At 49.8% G+C, this 19,811-nt stretch overlaps 1 protein-coding gene across 3 annotated transcripts in view; it reads left to right on the top strand.

Annotated features, from left to right (window-relative positions):
- Positions 1-16,551, top strand: part of ACKR3 (atypical chemokine receptor 3) — a 49,312-nt gene extending 32,761 nt beyond the window's left edge. The window contains exons 1-2 of one of the 3 annotated variants that reach the window (XM_065669642.1): positions 4,452-4,471; positions 14,571-16,551. In XM_065669642.1, coding sequence (XP_065525714.1) covers positions 14,598-15,692 — 1,095 coding nt within the window. In that variant the 5' untranslated portion in view covers positions 4,452-4,471; positions 14,571-14,597 and the 3' untranslated portion in view covers positions 15,693-16,551. Of the gene's footprint in view, positions 1-4,451; positions 4,472-10,500; positions 10,568-14,570 lie in introns of those variants that run through there. The other 2 variants (XM_065669640.1, XM_065669641.1) reach the window with 2 other exon arrangements.
- Positions 16,552-19,811: the final 3,260 nt, after the last annotated feature.

Raw genomic sequence — 19,811 nt, 5'->3', positions numbered from 1 at the left:
ACTTTGGCTGCAGTGCACTTGGTACCAGAGCAGAGAAGAGGCAGGTAATGGATAGAAGACTGTGCGGAGCTATACCTCACTGTGACCTCTGCTGATGGGTGGAAAATCTCTAGGATTGGTTTTCCTCATGTTTTTGCTGGAACTGACTTTGAAAAAGGAGGGTTCAGTTGGTCTCAGGGAAGACAGGGGGTGAGAAACAGAGCTGCTGTGATGATGGAGACTTTCTGTGAAGGAAAGATGTGTCCATTAACAAATACTTGCACTTCCCTGTGTATAACCCCTGGACCAGTCCTGACAGAGCAGTCCCCACTGCACTGGAGGTTAGGTGAGAAGTGATTGTCCCAGAGCTCCCTGAGAGGACCAGTGTTTGGGCACTACCTGTAAAGCCACTGCAGGGAGACTGATCCATACATTCTCTCGTTCCTGATGTAGAGGATGGACGTGTGCTGGGAAGGTCTTTACTAGAGCGTTGGTGTTAGATGGTGTAGGTTGGCTGTGAATATTCATGTGTGACTTGGGTTTGGGGCAAAAGCGTGAACAGGCGATTGCAATTGAAAGTGTTAATTTTCACACAGTGCTAAAAGAAATCCCAGTTTTGTGAAGATTTCACTGGAGCCAGGGGCGAGGCTCCTGACAGATTTAATGGGTGCAGAAGTGAAATGAAATGCTGAGTTTGAGTATTAAGTCCCTCTTAAAGTACTTTGTTTCATCTGAAACATTCCCAGGCGCTCTCAGTGTGTTACTTTATCAAACTCACCTTTCCTTTCCCCCTGGAGAGGTTGGAGTCCCGACTTGCTATTCAGCTTTCTATTGCAGCTTTGTTTAGTGGAGTTTATACGTTCTTACATCGAACATTATACAATCTGACCAGGAATCGTGGAATCACAGTGGGACATGGGAAGAAGCAGCATAATTCACTCTATAAACAAAGGGATCTTGTACATTAGAGCACAAGTTGGTTAATAAAGTGGGGTTTAGTGAAATAACAAAATAAATATGCACTTTTCCCTGGGCTGTGTTTAGAAATAGTTGCACTCAAATGGGGAATGTGGCGTTCATGTCTTACCACAGAGACTGCCTTTACCTCCTGAAAACAGCTTCCCTGGGCTGATGTGTCCTCAGTGAAGCTCCTATTGTGCTTTGACTGCTGGGTGGACAGAGGATCCTCCAGAGCATTGGCTGGACAACCAGCCACATTGAGAAGCTGAGAAGTGTGTAGAGTAGGGTATGTGTTATGGGTATGGGCAAAGGGCTGGTGAGTCAAAGTGCTGCTTCCGGACATGAGGTCTGGGAAGGAGGAGAGCCAGGAGAGGATATTTTACTTATTTCTGCGGATATCAGATAATGACCTGAGGATATTTGATGATCAGAGGGCTGGAGCGGCTCTGCTCTGGAGCCAGGCTGAGAGAGCTGGGCTGGTTCAGCCTGGAGAAGAGAAGGCTCCTTAAGGGGAGACCTTAGAGCAGCTCCAGTGCCTAAAGGGGCTACAGGAAACCTGGAGAGGGGCTTTGGACAAGGGCCTGTAGGGACAGGACAAGGGGAATGGCTTTAACCTGCCAGAGGGGAGATTGAGATGAGCTCTTAGGCAGAAGCTCTTCCCTGTGAGGGTGCTGAGGCGCTGGCACAGGGTGCCCAGAGAAGCTGTGGCTGCCCCATCCCTGGCAGTGTTCAAGGCCAGGTCAGACACAGGGGCTTGGAGCACCCTGCTCTAGTGGAAGGTGTCCCTTTGGGGTTGGACCTGGATGAGCTTTGAGGTCCCTTCCAACACAAACCAGTCTGTGATGCTATGATATACCGCAGCTTGGGTAAAGGAGTGTCTCTCTGGCTCCCTGAAGTACAGACTTGGGAAGTGTTGTTTTATCCAACAACAATTAAAATAAGGCTCCTGGAGGAGGAGGAAGTCTTCAGTGGAGCTCATGGTACAACTCCCCTTAGCATGAGCCAGGAGCAGGATTTCAGCTTGGAGTTGCAGTGAGTACAACTCACATTCCTCCTGGACCATAAAGCTAAAGTTGCTGAGAGTTATTATGCACACGTGCACACAATAGAGCTCAGAGCCCATCCGCTGAGATCCTTCCTTAGGGATCCATATAAAATACCTCTCACAAAAGCTGCCCTGTGTGTGAGCAGAGGAACTCCATCTAGTGATGCTAAGCGAGAAAAAAAGCCCACAAACCCGTTTTCACACACAAATACAGTCACGTACCTCTTATCTTCCTGCTATTCTGAGGAAGATAGCAGCACAGCTAAACAGCACGCACTTGCTGTATGGGGAACTAAAAATGCTGCCTGGAAAGTGCTTTCAGTCCCTGCTTTGCATTCTGCCAATGAGAAAAATGCCCCTTTGTCCTGGTGGTGAATGAAATTTCTTGTTCCCCTTTCTCCTAGGATTTATGTTAGCCCTGGGTTTCAGCCGAGTTTGATCTCCTCACTTTATTGTATTGCAAACAGTAGTCAATGGCTCTTCAGCTTGAGATTGCCTGGATTTATTTTCAGGTCAAGTCAACTCTCCTTGACCCAAGTCTGAACCAAAATACATTCCCAGAAGATTCCCCCACAGGATATTGGATCCAAAGACAGAGTGACATTGTAATGAGTTCAAGGCTTCAGCTCAGTACAGCGCAGTCCCTGTTGGTGTGAGGAAGGCAACTGAGCCATCCTTCTTACTTCAGAGCTGGGACCTTAAAGCTCATCGAGCTCCAACCCCCTGCCACAGTCAGGGACACCTTCCACTAGAGCAGCTTGCTCCAAGCCCCATTGCATTCCTAGTGTTTGTGGTCTGAAGGGAAGCTGGTCCTAGCTCCTTATGTGTTTGCATGGCTCTAACATGCGTACATGGAATTTGGTGTGCAGGCTTTAAGCAGCTGAAGAGATCATCTGCATTCTTCTTTAAGGAAAAGTAGGATCTCTTTTGGGAACTGCCTAGCACAGTGGCAGAGCCAACTGATGTTGCATCCTGAAGTAAAACCACCGCTTTGAAGACCTGGGACAAAAATGGGATGAAGTAATGAATTTATCGTGGATAATACATCTCCCTTCAAAAGAAGGCAGCCTTATGGTTAGTACAGAAGGGTGTTTATTTTTTCTATGGAAAAAAAAGAAGTGGTGTAATCAGATAGGATTAACTTTCCAGGGGCCCTGGAAAGAAGCTAAAGCACAGGCTGCCTCCTTCTTGTGGTCGCACTGGATCATCTGAGTTAAGCTAAAACCTCTTTGGCTTCCTATAGCGTTGGGCAGTGAGCTGCTCCCCATGTGCCTTGCACACCTAAAGCCAGTATTAAGGACCACAGCAACAAGTGTTTCTGCAGGACCTAAAGTTGTCCAAGTGTTTGGCTGGTATTAACTGCTTGTCTCAAGTGGAAGCCTGCCCCAGGTATGCAGTAAAACCCAGTGTTACTAGTGTTTTTCCAGGTAGCTGAATACACTTATGGCAAATACATAAATAACATACAACTGACTTAATGTTGCATTAAGAGACTGTGGTTTGTGTGCGCTGACTTTGTTGTTTTGACTGTTCACAGTTAATGCTTCATCAGATTTTATCTAGTTACTTCATTGCCTAGGAGCAGGCTTGGGTGCAGTTCAGTCAGTGGGACCAATAGTGCTTCCAGTTTCATACCTCCTTGGGATGGATGGGAAAGTTCTCAGCAAGAAAGCTGGGTCAGCAAAAGGTAGGGGCAGAAGAAGTCCAGCTGCAGTTTGCATGCATGTGCTCTCCTGTGCAATCCAGATGATGAGCAAATCCCATATTTTCTGATGCTGTCTGTGCGTTAATCAGGTGATTAAGAGTGGGATGTGGTTGGCCTGGTGCAAGTTGTATTAAGGTGCAGGAGCTGCTCAGTGGTTACTGTTATCTTGTGCGGTAAGCTTAAGCTGTCTCCTCCCCTTGTTCCTCTGGAATAGGCTACTTTGGTTCCCAAATTATCAGAGCAAAGATAAGGTTGTGACCAGTTATTGTCCAGTAACTTGTATGTTTCCTGAAGACCTTCCCATAACTATTATGAGAGCAGTCATATGGCAGAGCAACACTCTTGGGATGATGGAGAGAACCAGAGAAGCTGTGGCTGCCCCATCCCTGACAGTGTTCAAGGCCAGGTTGGACACAGGGGCTTGGAGCAACCTGCTCTAGTGGAAGGTGTCCCTGCCCGTGGCAGGGGTTGGAACTGGAGGAGCTTTAAGGTCCCTTCGAACGCAAACTAGTCTATGATGCTATGATTGGAATTGTGCTTATGATGCTTTGTGAAGCTGATCTGAGCTCAGGTCTGTGTGTGTTTCTGTCTATGATCCACAGCCTTCTCCTGCAGGAAGATACGCTTCAGGAGCTTGTTTGGAACTTGTCCATGGGATGAGTATCTGGAAAACACGCAGAGTGAGCAGGAATTCCTTCCCAGTGTCCTCCACATCTGGAGCCATGCTGGAGGAGATTTGAACCTACAGCACATGTAGGGCTATGCTGGCTACCACGCTAAAGGTATGGATGGAGAAAGAGGGGACAGGATGCTCCTATTTCAAATGAATAGGTTTATGGGGTCAGAAAAGAGGTGTGAAGGTAAAAATGGAGTGTGGCTGTGAAAGGGGGCTGTGTGACCAGTCCCACCTCAGCATTGTGCCTGTTGTGAGGAGACCTCGTCCAAACCCTGTAGTGCAGGGTCCATCACCTGTGTGCAGGGTGCTCATCAAGTGACTGTCAGATATTGTCCCTCAGGGAAGAGGAGGTATTTATTGTCCTCAATCTGACTGCATCGTGGGCAGGAGATCGGTGTCAGTCTGGTGCAGACACCTCTGGGCATGTGCCGCAGCAGGCATGGACAGAGACCAGGCCCGTAGGGAGCCTAGATTCAGCAGCAACCAGAGAAGGGCTTTGGTGAGCCCATGTTTTGCAGCTGGGTGTCTGGTTCTACCTAAATCCTGAGCGTCGGCTGCACTGAGAGCCAGGAGAGCTCAGCAATTTCCACTGCTGAGCCAGAGACAATACAGAAGGAGACAGCCGCTTAGTTCCCAACCAGTAACCATCAAACTGAATGCAACTGTGATGTCTTTTTCTTCTCATCTCTGTCAGTGTTTGCTGGTGGGCAAACGGTGGCTGTTCACAACGGGCCTAGTGAAAAATTACCCTTTGTGTTCATTTACTTAACATTTTCAAGGAGGTGTAGCTAAATGGAGGTGACCTTCGTTCTCAGCTCCCATCTTGGGCTTAGCTCCAACAGCTCCAGTCAAGCTATGCGGACTTTCGGCAGCTGGGGCTAGGGCCCTGCTTTTAATGTCCCTTACTTGGTGCTCGTGCAGTCAGTGTTCCTTGCCAAGGTTATATTTGCTTTCCTTCCTAAAGGACTGCTCTAAGTATCATACTTTAACACAATATGTCTTTTTCCTCCGCAGAGAACAATATGATATGCCACTGTTGAATCCATATGTTCATGTAAAACGAATATAATCTCCCCAGTAGATTCCCTTTCCAAAAGATTTATGATTTAATGAATTTTTTATTCCTTACTGGCATGTCGTATTTAGTTGTTTTACACCTAGCAGGACTCTTTCACATGGAAGCAAGTGAACGTAGGGGGGATCCCATCATCCTAATTCAAACTCCTTTCTTCCCTCTCTGTCCCTGTCATGCCACTTGTAAGCCTTGCTGCTGATGCAAGGTTGGAGTCCAGCTTTCCATAGCATGGCTTCTGTCAGAACCTACCCATGTTAATGTCACCTTGCTCATTTGAGGCAGCACTGTGCAGGAGAGGAGTAGCTTATTAATAGCTTTTATGTAAAAATCAGTGCCTCTGAACAATCTCCACTGCTGCCTGGCTGCTCCAGGCAGGATTTCTGGCTCATGGTCCTGGTTTATCTTCCTTGTGGTCGCGCTTCAGCATGCTCTCAAATAAATGGCAAGAGTGCCTATGTCAGTAGCTTATGAAGCTGCAAATAACATTCATAGGTAACACCTTCATTTAGCAGAAGAGTAAGGTGGAAATGAACTGTGAAGGAGAAAACCATCTGCGATAATTAGTAGCTACATGAGTAATATTCCTAATTACACCACCGATTGATTTGTCCCTAAAAGCTCTAGTTACCTTGAAAATAGTAAGTTTGCCAGCCCTTTCCTTGTCAGATCCTGCAGGGATGCTTGCTGTACTGTTGCTTGGCTTTTGGGAAGCTCAGTGGGGTTGACAGAAGGTGCCCTGCCATGTGTTAACTTCTCCTGCTGCATCCTTGGAGGGGGGAGAAGACAAAGAGCAGTTAAAATCCTGGGTGGCCCCATTGATGGAGACCCACCTGAAGTGTTGTGTGCTTTACGTTGTCTCTCTGCATCAGTGCTGTTCAGCATCACTTGTCAAGAGGTGAATGCTGACGCAGTGTCCCTGAGCTGGACAGTGCCTGGAAAACATGGATCACCTCTTCAAAAGGCTCCGGTGTGTGGTGCTTCAAACCACAGGTGCTGGAGGCCTGTGGCATCCCAAGGAGCTCAGCTTTCCTGCTCTAAAATATTCCTCTTAAATTTGGTCCTTATTGTAGTGGTGGTGAAGTTTAAAATACAGCTTTGGAGCTACAGCAGAGATGGGAAACAGCTCACAAGGGGCTTTCTGCAAAGAAACCCACACCAATAATTCTCATGAACCTTTAAACCAACAAGTGGAGTGGTGTGGAGTGGAAAGAGAAGTCCTGCGCTGTGATTTCGCTTTTATTGCTTGGTTTAGTGCTTTAGGCGAAGCTGGCGGAAGTAGGAGCCCTGATGTAGGGTGATTTGTGGTAACACCTGGGTTGGGGCAATCCCAAACACGAATACAGGATGGGGCAGAATGGATGGAGCAACCTGAGGACAAGGACTTGGGGGTGTCCCCATGACCCGGCTTCAGTGTGCACTTGAGCCCAGAGGCAGAGGAGGACACTGGTCTCCTTGGAACTGCTTGTGAGTGCCTTTCCTGTGCTGCTGCAAGCACAAGTAGTGCCTCTCTGCAGGAGAGCACTTCTTGCTCTCTTCCCTTTGGTGTCCTCATCTTGTGTCTCTTCCAAACAGGAGAGGATGGAGCGGGACAGGAGAGCTGCCCTGTGCCTTTCCTGCGGGCTGCCGGGGGGGGTGCTGACGCTGCTGTAGGCATGGCTTGGCGCTCAATGACTCGATTGTTTGCTGTTAGTAGGGGAAGTGAGGCTGGGCAGTGCTGCAACGGCTGCCTCTGGAAATCACTGCTGGCTTCCTTTCTGCCTCCAGTCTCAGAGGTGACTCCTCGTGTAGTCATCTATTTATTCCTTTTGTTAGGCTGGTAGCTTCTTCCTCCATCCATCACCCGACCGATGCAGCGAGGAATGAACGTGACTGGGAGAGGACAGAGAACTGGCTGTCTTGGAAGAGGGAGGAAATGAGCACTGCGTTTTCATCCAGCAGCCCTTTGGCGCTGGCTCCCAGGACTGCAGGAAGCTCTTTTTTACCTTCATGAACTTCATGGATCACAGACTGATTTCCTCCAGGGCTCGCTCTGGCTCTCTCCTCTCCATGTGGGTGTTTGCAGTGCTGGCCGGAGCGTTGTTCTCCGCCTGTGCATCAGGCTGCTGCTTTTGGACACCCGCTCGGTGCTGCTGCTCTCACCTCGCTCTTGTTGCAGGCAGATGCTCTCGTGCGCAATAGGGAAGTGTTTCCCTGTGTCCCTCTTTGATTCCCGGTGTGCTGTTCCAATGCTCCACACCCAACACATATATGCACTTTGCCTCATTGCCTTTGTATCTCTTATCCACCACCCCAGATCTTCCTTAGCACTTGAAGCTGCCAACTTGTTTAGTTGTTGGATTGGTTGGCTTGAACAGGCAGGGCTGGGTGTTAGTTTCCATCTGCTTCCCACTTGCAGAGGGAAACCTGAAGAGAAGATGAGGATGCTTCCAGCCCACATTCCCAGTGCCAGCTGGGAAAGGCTATGTGGGCCCTGATAAATTCCCACTTTTCTCTCTCCCTTCCCTCTCTGCCCCCTTTAGTAGAAAATTACGCTTTTGGAGAAAGAATTATACATTGCTGAACTCAGGCAGTTAATGTACGAATGCAAAACCTTTGAATAAGCAGTTAAAGCTTTTCAGTGCCCAACACCCTGTGCCTGCTCCTCCTGCCATACCTATCTCTGTGGGTCAGAACTCAGCCTTAGGTGTGTTTATCTGCAGTGCTGAGCACGGTGGAGTCTTGACCTCATGCAGGGCCCCATGAAGGAGACCAGACCCTCCCTGCTGTGTTGCCACAGACTCCTCCATAGTGGGGTGAAGAGCTGCGGAGCTTTGCTTTCTCCCTTTCCTGAGTCATAGAATAGATTGGGTTGTAAGGGTCTTTAAAGCTCATCCAGTTCCAGCCCCATCCAGCCTGGCCTTGAACAATGCCAGGGATGGGGCAGCCACAGCTTCTCTGGGCACCCTGTGCCAGCGCCTCAGCACCCTCACAGGGAAGTTCTGCCTTAGAGCTCATCTCAGTCTCCCCTGTTCTGGCAGGTTAAAGCCATTCCCCTTGTCCTGTCCCCAAAGCCCCTCTCCAGGTTTCCTGCAGCCCCTTTAGGCACTGGAGCTGCTCTAAGGTCTCCCCTTAAGGAGCCTTCTCTTCTCCAGGCTGAACCAGCCCAGCTCTGTCAGCCTGTCTCATTTGAATGAGCGATGGATTGCTTGCCTGCATAGCTGCATCTACAAGGAGTTTCTGGTCACAGGACTATCTGAGCTCCTGTCTCTTGAGACACCTGCTTGGACTGGCAACAGATACCAACAGGCAGGTAGCAGGTAGCATCTCAAACCTCTGCTGATCTTACTTGGAGTGTCCAGCTCTGCTTGCTGTGTTTTAGGGAGGTAGTTTCACATCCCATGGGTTTTTCATGCCTGAACATGGAGCAAAATCTGGCTTTCATAATGGAAAGGGAATGGGCTCTGTCTCCTGCATGAGGAACTTGCTCTCAGTAAAAAGATAGCTGGAGGGAGGAACCTGGAAATGGGAGCGAGGGCTCTGCTCTCAGCGAGTGCAGGAGCCAGGGGGAGGTTGTCTGTGACCCCTGGACAGCTATAGCAGCTTTGTGGTTGCAGATGCTGGCTGGTGGTTTTGGAGAGCTTTGGAAGGAATTGTACAGCTTGATGTTAGCTTCTGGCACACCAGGTAAGGAAAGCCCACTCTGCTGACTTGTTTGGCTAAGGGATTTGGGAGTTCTGCTGGAGTGCCTTTATTTTGATATGGCTTTTTCCCTAGGATTTTCAGAGCCTGATTTAGCCCCATGCTTCATTACATGCTTATTTTTAACCTTAATCCTGTCGTTTCCTGAACTCATCATGCTTTAATTCCACCAACATTCACAGACTTGGGCAAGCACTTGGAATTTAGGCAGATACAGGAATGCTTTGCTCACCATCAGCTGTGAAGTTTAGAGGACCTCATCTAGGGGGAGTGGGACACAGGGTACCTTACATCCCCCCCTCTCTATCCATGGGATGGCAAGAGACTCATTGCTCTGTCCTTCTCCTTCTCTGCAGTGCTGTGAGGATGGAGTGGTCCAGATGGCCTGCTTGGTGGCCTCGTGCAGTCCTGCTGCAGGGTGGCACTTACTTTGAGCCAGTGGCAGCCCACATCCTGGTGGTGACCGGGCTTCAGTGTGTGCTTTGTGCTGCAAGAGGAGTAATACCTGCAGTTTAATCTTCCCTTTGCTGGCAGCAATGCTGAAGCTGATTGTGCTTTCAGAGCCATATGTCAGCCGAGCTGTCAGTGTGCTTGTCAGCCTTCAGTAAGTTGTATGGTGTGGCTGCTGTGTTGGCAGGTAGATTGTCATCTAATCCTAGCATCTTCCCCGGAACAGACAGACAGGCTGACCCCACCGAAGCCAAATACAGACCTACCCCTTCCCCTCCAGGGCTACTTTAATCAGCTGCCTTTCTTGTGCTGAGGAGGAGTGCAAAGAAATGGATTTTCCGTGCCTGTGGCAGCGGGTTGGACCTGGCTGGTCTTTAAGGTCACTCCCAGCCCAAACCAGTCTGTGATTGATTCTATGATTTTCAGGTTTAGTTAGCAAGGTTCTGGCTTCCTGCCACTTTCCTTGGCATTCATTTTTCTTGCCCTGGGTGTGAGGGACTAGAGCTGAGAATTCCTTGCTTCCCCTTGCTTTGGGTTCTCAATATTCTATATTCCATGGAGTACTTTATATCAGAGAATATTCAATCTTCTCAATATTCTATTTCCCTGTTTTCTATAGGGAAAACCAAAACAATCCAGAAAACAACTAGAAACTTGCCTTACATTCCTTCCTCCCTTTCCCCTCTCTTTTCCACCCACTTTTTCCTCCTCCCTTCCCTCCCCTCCCCGGTCCTGGTCCTATTCCCTCTCTCCTTCCCGCGGGTGCCTGATGCCCTATACCCCGCACCCCACTCTCTCCGCTGTTACCGGAGTCCCCCAGAGAACCACCGCCCCACCTTTCCCTGCCGGGGTGGCCCCCGATCCTCCCCTCGGGGCTGGCCCGGGCGGAGCCGGGGCCGGGGCCGCCCCCGAGAGGCGGTTCGGTGCCGCTGCTATAAGCAGTGGCGGCGGCGGGCGGCGGCAGTGGCTCCGGCAGCGGTTGCGCCCGGGCTGTGCGAGGTAAGAGCGCGGCCGTGCGCGCCCGGGTGTCCCCATACCCGCACCCCGCCATTCCCGGCTGCGCAGGGGGCGGGATCCGAGCCTTCGCCCCCTCGGCCCCGGTTCTCGGTGGCCCCGCGGAGCCCCGCTCTCGGGATCGCGGTTTGGGATCGGGGCGAGGAGCGCACCGTTCCGCACGCACTCGGTGTCCCCGGGCCGGGTTAGCGGGTGCCGCACCTCGCCCGCGGTGTGCGGGGGGGATAGAAACCGCGGGGTGCTGCTCGCTCTGTGCCCCTTTCCCGGTGGGATCCGGAGCTGTGTGGGACACTTGTTTACCTCGGTCTGGGTTTCTTTTCTTCAACTCGGAACTGCGGAAGGGAGCGTCAATGTGCCGGGCTCAGCCTTGCGGAGCCGCTTGAAAGCATGAGTGTTCTGCAGCAGCCAGTGTCCTGGCAGGACACGCTGCTCACTTTCCCATGTTGGAGATCCAGGCTGGTCCTTTGGCATGGAAAGGGTGAAGGTGCGTAGGTGACACCCTGAGCAGCAGTTCTGGCTTTTCCTGGCACAGCTCAGTTTGCTCCCCTCCAGAAGGGCAAAGCCCAGTTTGCCTGAGGCAAGTCTGAGTGCAGGCAGGACCGCGCTGCAGGATGCTCTGGGGTGCTGAGAAGTTCCCAGAAGTGTCAAGGGCTTGAACGCTGCCACGCGGTGTGAGGCTGCCTTCCCAGCCACGGGTGCTCGTGCCTGTTTACTCCTTCACAGCCCAGGGATGGGGAAGGTGCAGTCCTGCAGGCTGTGCCGGCTCCAGGGACATCTCTGGGTGTCTGGAGCAGGATTTTGGGTACATTGCCTTCCCTTCATGCCGTAACTCCAGTGAACTAAGGGACTGGCCACAGCACACGTGCCTACCGGGTGAAGGGGTGATGGCCTGGCAAGGGCTTTGCAGTGCAGTGGCCACAGAACGCAGTTCCAGCTGCCTTCCCAAGTGTTGAGGATGCTGCGCTGTCTGCAGAGTGCGCTGAAGGTATTCTTTTAGGAGCACAGGGAGGCTCTGTTGAGTTTGTTTGTTGGGTTCCCCCCTTGCTCCCAGCTAATCTGAATGGGAATTTGAGTTCGTGTTACAGCAGTTAATCCCAGACTACGGGGAGCCTGGCCTCGAAAGGCTGTAATCCGGGAATAGCGCTGTCCTGGCCAGCAGGGCTTTGAGCCTGAGAGGCCGTATCGGGTTCAGGTTTTATTGCTGCGCTGGGGATGCGGAAGCGCACAGGCATGTGGCCGGCCCAGGCAGAGGGATGCACGTGCCTGCAGCAGACCTGTACTTGGAGCAGAGGCAGGCGGAGATTTGGGCTGATCATTGTGTTCTGCTCCATGAGATCCCCAGAGTGAGCGCCCGAGACGGTGATGCCCCCTCCTAGCTGCTGTCCTAGGTTGGTGTTGGTTTGAGCCCCAGCTTCAGGGGCTTCCTGCTGCCCCACTGATCATCCTTGTTGCTTCTCTGTTAGCACCGGTGATCTGACACCGTACAGCCAGGCCTGAGTTTCTTCTCTGTTAAGGGATGTGTTGGAGGCTTTGTGGTGGGTGGTCACAGCCGTCCTGGAGGGTTGCTTAAGATAGGTCTTGAGTTGTGGAAAGAGCCTACTCCCCTTGCTGGACCACAGAAGATGTCCAGCCCCACCTGTGCTACGTCAGTGAGGTTTTGTGGGGGTAGCCTGGTGTTCCTGCTGATTTGTTCACCTTGCTGTCCACAGATGCCAGCAGGAGATGGTGGCCCATGCCATGGGCTGGGATTGTTGCGGCTTTTAGGGAGTTTTTTTCTGGTTGCTGTGGGGTTTTGAGATACGGGGATTTTGGGATCACGCTGGTTCTCCCCACACTTGAGAGGCCTTCAGAAGTGTTTGCACTTGGGACACAGTGGTAGTGATGAGACCCTGGATGAGGTCTGGCAGGAGACCCATCTCGCTCCCCTCTGCAGCTCTTCTGCCCTGCATAGACATGGGTTAAATCACTCTCTGCTTTCCTGAAGATGGGGATCGTCTATCCCAGGACAGAAAGTTGCCACTGTCTGAGCTCCTTCTTTAGCCAGCGTTTCAGCAAAACCCATGCTTAATTTGGTTTGAATCTCAACTCCGTCTTTCAGCAGGCCAGCTGGATGAAAGCCTGGAAGGTTGAATAGGTTTGAAGTGATAGGCTAGATCTCCTCACAGGGCCAGTTTGGGCCTTGTTTGTGAAGAGATTTGATCTCTCCTGGATGCATGCAGGGCTCCCCTCTTTGTTAGTGCCACCAGCTTCCTCTCCACTGGAACAATAGTGCCTTGAATCCTTCCTGGTAATCTCCCCCCTTATCTCCCTTCTCTTCCGTAGTCTGTATCTCAGGCAGGTGGGGAGGGAGGGAGGTTTGGGAAGAGCCAATTATGCAGATGGAGGAGTGAGGGGTGCTGTGCCAACCCATGTCCATTTTTTGGGGAGCAGGGGCTAAAAGAGGGTGCTCAGAGCTCTTCCCTCAGCGCTCTGTAAGCCCTATCAAGCTGTCCTATGGTGGGGTCGAGGATGTTCCTCGATACAGGTGGCTGTAGGGGTGTTACCCCCCTGTTGCTCTCTCTGGCCCCTAGGGCTGGGCCAGCATCAGGAGGTACCTCCTCCCTATTGGGGCTGCTGGCATGGGTAAGAACAAGGTAGCTACTGCTGAGGATGCTAGGTGCATGGTGGGGACTCTGGGTGGGCTGGCTGACATACTGCTCTGGCTCCAGTGAAGCCATGGGGAATGAGATGAGGTCCACCATCCCTTGGAAGCACCGTTCTACATCTTTATTTTGGTGTGCTGGAGCCTATGGATGCAGGGCTATGCATGGGGGTCACAGGCCAAGGCAGCTGCTGTGGGTGGTACTGCTGTGGGGTGGGAGGGTCCCAGTGTGGGAGCAATGTTTATCCTCACCCACTAAAGCACAGTGGTAATTAGCAGCCTGGCCTCGGGTTTTGCATGAGCCACGTGGGTCTGCTGGGGCCCTTCTGCTGCTGGCAAGGAAAGTAATGAGAGCCCGCAGTGTGTCCGCTGCCTGCTGATAGAAGAAGGAGCTTCGGAGGCAGGAAAAGTCAGTGTAAGAAAGCAAAAGGGTGGGGAGGAAGCAGTTGTTGTGGAGCCAGCTGTGATGGGGGAGTGCTCTGTAAATCAAAGTGCTCTCCTAAAGAGAAAACTTAAGCCCAGTGGTCAAGTTTTGACTTCTTTCTTTCTTTCTCTCAAGCTACGTGATACCATTAGCGGCAGGGAATGCTGTGTAACAGAGAATCCGAGGGAAGGGGGAAGAATGGAGCAGGGTTCAAATTTAAAACTGGGCAAGGGTACAAAGCCCCTCAGTTCCCCAGTTCTGCTTAGTGCAGCTGGAGCTGGGCTTGACAAGATGCTGACCAGAGCTTGTGGTAAATGTTTTACGGTACGGTGTATCAGCCAGATCAATTCTACTATGCTTGAGGGAGTGCAGATAAAATGGCTTAAAGATTCCCCTTCTGAAAGCGATAGGATCATCATTTATGCTAGAGAAGACAGATTTAGTCTCCTGACATTTATTTGGCCACAGTGTACTCTGCGGATTTCCCACCCGGGGATGATAGCCAACCTGATGATGTCAGATGTGAGCTGCAAGCAGAAAAAAACCACACAAAAAGCCAGTGCTATTCCTCTTGTCGGCCAGAGGAGTTTTGCTGTGTGTGGATTGGGTGTTTTATTCCATACATCCCTTTCATGGAAAGGGCTTTATAAGCATAGGACTAAAATGCCGTGTCCTGCATTGTGTTGTGAAGATGGCAGCAGAAATATCTTTGTTAATTTAGGTCATTCCGTAGAATCCCAGACTGGGTTGGGTTCGAAAGGACCTTAAACTCATGTAATTCCAGCCGCCTGCCACAGGCAGGGATGGGGCAGCCACGGCTTCTCTGGGCACCCTGTGCCAGCGCCTCAGCACCCTCACAGGGAAGAGCTTCTGCCTAAGAGCTCATCTCAATCTCCCCTCTTTTTATCCTATTTTGCCTGTAGGTCACTTGGACTCCGAACTGAGCAAACATGAGCGCACTTGACTTGACTTCCATCCTTGATTTTCTGGAAACAGCCAACTTGACAGAGATCAACTGGACGTGCAACAACGGCGACTGCATCACAGTCGATGCGACAACATGCTCCGGCACGCTCAACAAGAGTGCCCTGCTATACACCTTGTCCTTCTTCTACATTTTCATCTTCGTCACAGGGCTGGTGGCCAACTCGGTTGTGGTGTGGGTCAACCTCCAAGCCAAAATGACTGGCTATGAAACACACCTATACATCTTCAATTTGGCTATCGCCGATCTGTGTGTTGTCATCACCCTTCCAGTGTGGGTTGTCTCCCTCATCCAGCATAACCAGTGGAACATGGGAGAAATCATGTGCAAGATAACTCACCTTATATTTTCCATCAACTTGTTTGGCAGCATCTTCTTTCTGGCGTGCATGAGTGTGGACCGCTACCTCTCAGTTGCCTACTTCACCAATTCCAGCAGTCGCAAGAAGAAGATAATCCGTCGCTGCATCTGCGTCTTAGTGTGGCTCCTTGCCTTCTCCGTGTCTCTGCCAGACACCTATTATCTCAAGACAGTCTATTCCAACAATGAAACCTATTGTCGTCCCGTCTATCCAGAGGAGAGCTTCAAAGAGTGGTTGATTGGCATGGAGCTCATTTCTGTCGTGCTGGGCTTTCTCATACCTTTTCCCATTATCGCTCTCTTCTACTTCCTCCTTGCGAAGACCATCTCCGCCTCCAGTGACCAAGAGAGGAAGAGCAACGGGAAGATCATTTTCTCTTACGTCGTCGTGTTCCTCGTCTGCTGGCTGCCCTACCATGTAGCTGTCCTGCTTGACATCTTTTACAGCCTTCATTTCATACCTTTCAGTTGTCAGATGGAGAACTTCTTATACGCCACTCTTCACATCACTCAGTGTTTCTCTCTAGTGCATTGCTGCGTCAACCCCATCCTCTACAGCTTCATTAACCGCAACTACAGATACGAGCTCATGAAAGCCTTTATTTTCAAGTACTCTGCCAAAACTGGTCTCACTAAACTTATTGATGCTTCCAGGGTGTCAGAAGCAGAATACTCTGCTCTTGAGCAAAATGCCAAATGACTGCAACCCCCTAAAGACACCTCTTTGACTCTCTGACCTTTGTTCTTTGCGTGATGGTTTTGTGTGTGTTGTTTGTTTGTGTGGGGTTTTTACCCGGCTTTCCCTGTACGTGTTATGAACGGGGCATGAATTCCAGCCTACAGAAGAGAAATAGCAAGCTGTAATTTAAGAGTAGAATCAAGTGCAAGAATTGAAGTGGTACCAAAATTAAGCCTTTTCTCCTAGCCTGGTCTGGACTTCTTGACAATGCTATGCAAATGGGGGTGACTTTCTAGCAGACAAAGCCATTGTGTACCATAGATAATATGAATTTTTCAGCATAAGCTTTTCCTTCCACATGTAGATTCCCTCTTGTCTCCTTGTATATGTTATATATATATAGTGTGTTGTATTTAAAAGCTCAAGACTTTATTTTCTGGCTCTTGGTGTACCTTATACAATTGTATTTGAAAGTTAAATATATTTTTGTCATGTATTTGAGGTGTATTGCTGATGACTGTATCCAGAGTGCTGTAGTCTGAGTGTTAGATTGCCATCTGGTTTCAACTGTTGTAGGGAAGAGGATGCTGATGCCTAGCAGCATGGAAATGATGCTCTTGGGTGCATCCTCCTTGGCTGACACACTTCGCTGACCATAGCTTTGTGGGGTTGTGATACCCACATTTCTGGAGCATGAAATGTACGTAGTGTAATATAGTTACCATCATGTTAAAATTAACAGTATTGTAAGAGTTGTTAACTCCTACGTCCGTCCTTCAACAAGCTCTATCCTTATGCACAGAATGAATGAGCTGACTTCTGAGAGTTGTCTCTATTTGTAAGTTATTTTTGTAAAATAAAGATCTCGAAAAAAAACCCAGTCTGTGCTCACAAGTGGTTTGATTTGCTGTCCTTTCTGTCAAAATCCCCAAGCCACCTCCTCTCCTTTGTCTGGTGCAGGAGCAAACAGGTCAGGCTGTGCTCTCCTCATGTTTGTTGACAGTGGGCAGCAGCCCTTGATGAAGGAATGTGAGGCAGCACTGGTGCGTGCGGAGAGGGGAAGGGGTGGGAGGAGCAGCCCTGCCGAAGGCTGTGCTGTTGCGGAAGGTGATGGATTTATAAGGTGAAAGCTGTTGGGAGTGATGAAAGGCTGTGCTTGTAGCTTAGAGATAAACACGCAGAAGGAAAATATGCAAGTATGCAGATGGAGTGGATGTTTGGACTAATCCAGGTTCTGTGGGTTTTGCTTGCAATGGAATTTGGGGTTAGCAGTCCTGACAGCATTAAATCCCTTTTTATCTCTTCCTCTCTTTGTTATAATTTGCATTGAATTTGCAGCACCGTACTGTCAGTGTGGGCAAGATTCAGCTGCTGCTGGAGGTATGAAGTAGATCTTCAAGCCATCAAACACTTGAGTCGTGGTCATCCTCATCTCAGGACAAGGTAACTGATGTTATATCATTGATGTCTCACACCCACCACTGACTTGCTGTTGCTGGTGTGTGTTTTGCAACTCCAGTGCAGTGCTAACTGCTTTGCTGTGAAGGCTGTGCTTAAATTCCTGTTAAATCAGAGCAAGGCCTCATCCCCTTTAGATCCCAAGAGCTAAACAGTTTTGCAATGACTGTATTTTGTTTCTTTCTCCATGCAGCATTTCTCGCCTCAGAGGTGATGCTATAGAGACATTTGGCAGCACTACAAAGTCTACCATCCTGCCCTTGTGCTGCTAAAATATCACTGGTCCATCCCCAAATAGAGGAGCCAGTTGCAGAGAAGGCTGCCAGCATAACTCACCACATAGCTACATAACTATAACCTTTTGTGCCACTGCTTCAAGGAGAATGGGATTTTGAGCTTCCCATAAGCCTTTCTTAAGGTACTGCTCAACTGCAAGGAAAGAGAAGTGCTCCCTTGTGCTGATAGTTAACACTGGAGACGGTGTGTTAATCCAGAGAAATCAATGTTCCTGATTTAGCTGAGCATTGCTTTCCATGCCCCAGCATCCTTACGTGTATCCTCACCGAAGGTGCTGAGTACAGCTCTGTATCCCACTCCTGTGTGCCTGCAGGGTATTGCTCAGTTTATAGCAGTGTAACTATATCATTTCAGGTTGTCCCTCAGGCAGAGAGCTGTATTCATGGGATGCTGTACCTGGTTTGGAGGTTGGAGTTGGCAGAACCAGCACTGGGGCTTGGGAAGGGTTGCATGAGGCCTTCCTTGGGATTCAGCACTACTTGTGTGGAGGTGAGTGGCCCTGAGGTGACTCTCTGTGAGAAGGGTGTAAATGGGCAGAGACCAGAGAAGTGGATTTGGATGCCTTGGGGTCTGATCTGGGGGAATTTATCAGCAGATAACAGGAGGGTGAAAACACATCTTCAGGTGGGTGTGACTGTGACTTGCAGTGACTGATGTGATGTGGTGGCTGCTGCCACCTTGCTTGGCCAAATCTCCCAACCCTGGAGATGAAGGGTTCCTGCTTCTTGCTGCTGCAGGGCTGTGGCTTTGGGGCAGGTCCTGTGGCTGTCTGTGCCCAAGGATCCTCATTGTTCCTCTGACAGCTACAGGTGTATGGGGGGGGGGGGCAGGTCTTGCATTCACAGCGGGGTTAAATTTACTACGTTAAGATCAGTAAAAATCAAACATAACGCATGCTGGAGCAAGTCCTTGTGCTTGACCTTTGGGCTTTATGGCTGAAAGCATCCCAGTGCTGTTAGACTCCACATAGCTCAGGGGCAGGCACTGAGCAAATACAAATTCATCTGCTCGGGGAGAAAGGATTTGATTTTATTTCTTATATATAGAAAGCATAGTCCTATTTTACTGTTACTTAAACAGAGTTCCTTTTATGAGCTAAAAACGACATTCAGGTGTAGCACAGTGACTTTAAATCAGTTCCTCTGGCAACCATCTACATAATATATTGTAGGGAACGCCTAACTGGCCTGCTTCTCCTTAATCCATCGTTTCAGTGCTGCTGACTTCAGATACTACCCTTTCATGAGTTCACTGAGCAGAAAAGCCATTTCCAGTTCCAAAGAAGCAAGAAATAACTCAGCTGTGAGCAATATTTAAGCACGTGGTGGTGGCTGTGCTGCCAAAGCCAGCTCTTAAACTGCTTCAGAGAGTTTCTTCATCAGAAGAGTTCAGCTGATACTTTGACAAGTGGGGCTCAGCCCCTGTGATGAGGTGTGGGGCTGAGCAGTGCATGACGCTGTGTGATGGGGTTTGGGGGGAAGTGGTGTGTACCGAGCCCAGGTATTGCTTTTAGCCTCCCTGCTCCATAATGGAGTGTAGTGAAGAGCATCTGAGCCAGAGTCTGCCCTGATTTACAGTAGGATAATGCTGCTGATTTAAAGGGAGCTATTTGGGATTTACAGGGCTCTTTATAAGTAGGATCAGGAATTGTAGCCATAATCCTGTGCAAATGTATGGGAATGAGTGCAGATGTGCACATCAGCATCACTAATGCAAAGAAACATGGTCAGAACAGCAACAGAACAGATAATAACAGAGTGAGTTGCATTAAAGGGTTATAATATGGTTCAAGCCAGGCTCACAAATATCCTGTGATGGATAATCCAGCTGTAACCCCATAGCATGTGCCTGACTCTTCTGACACCCACTGTCATGAGACAAATCTGTTTCCTTCCATTTTGGTAGTCGCTGCTTGAAAACAATCCACATCTTTTTCATGTAATTCTCAATCTGTTTGGTTTCCTGGGGTTATGTGGAATACTTGCAAGGTATAAGCTAAAGCTCTACCCTGGAAATGTTACAACTTCATAGTACCAAAGAGATAGCAACATCCAGTGATGCTGTGAATCCAGGGATACCACCCAGTCCTATGGCTAAAATAGTGAGTTGGGTGCTCTTCAGCGCTGGCTTTACCCTGCCAGAGGGGAGATTGAGATGAGCTCTTAGGCAGAAGCTCTTCCCTGTGAGGGTGCAGAGGCGCTGGCACAGGGTGCAGAGAAGCTGTGGCTGCCCCATCCCTGGCAGTGTTCAAGGCCAGGTTGAACACAGGGGCTTGGAGCACCCTGCTCTAGTGGAAGGTGTCCGTGCCCGTGACAGGGGTTGGGACTGGATGAGCTTTAAGGTCACTTTAACCCAACCCAGTCTGGGATGCTATGAAAGTGCTGG

The sequence above is a fragment of the Lathamus discolor genome, chromosome 3, assembly GCF_037157495.1.
Source record: "Lathamus discolor isolate bLatDis1 chromosome 3, bLatDis1.hap1, whole genome shotgun sequence".
NCBI classification, from domain to species: Eukaryota; Metazoa; Chordata; class Aves; order Psittaciformes; family Psittacidae; genus Lathamus; species Lathamus discolor.
Note: the sequence above shows the minus strand (reverse complement) of the source record. Positions and strands in the feature narration are given on the sequence as shown.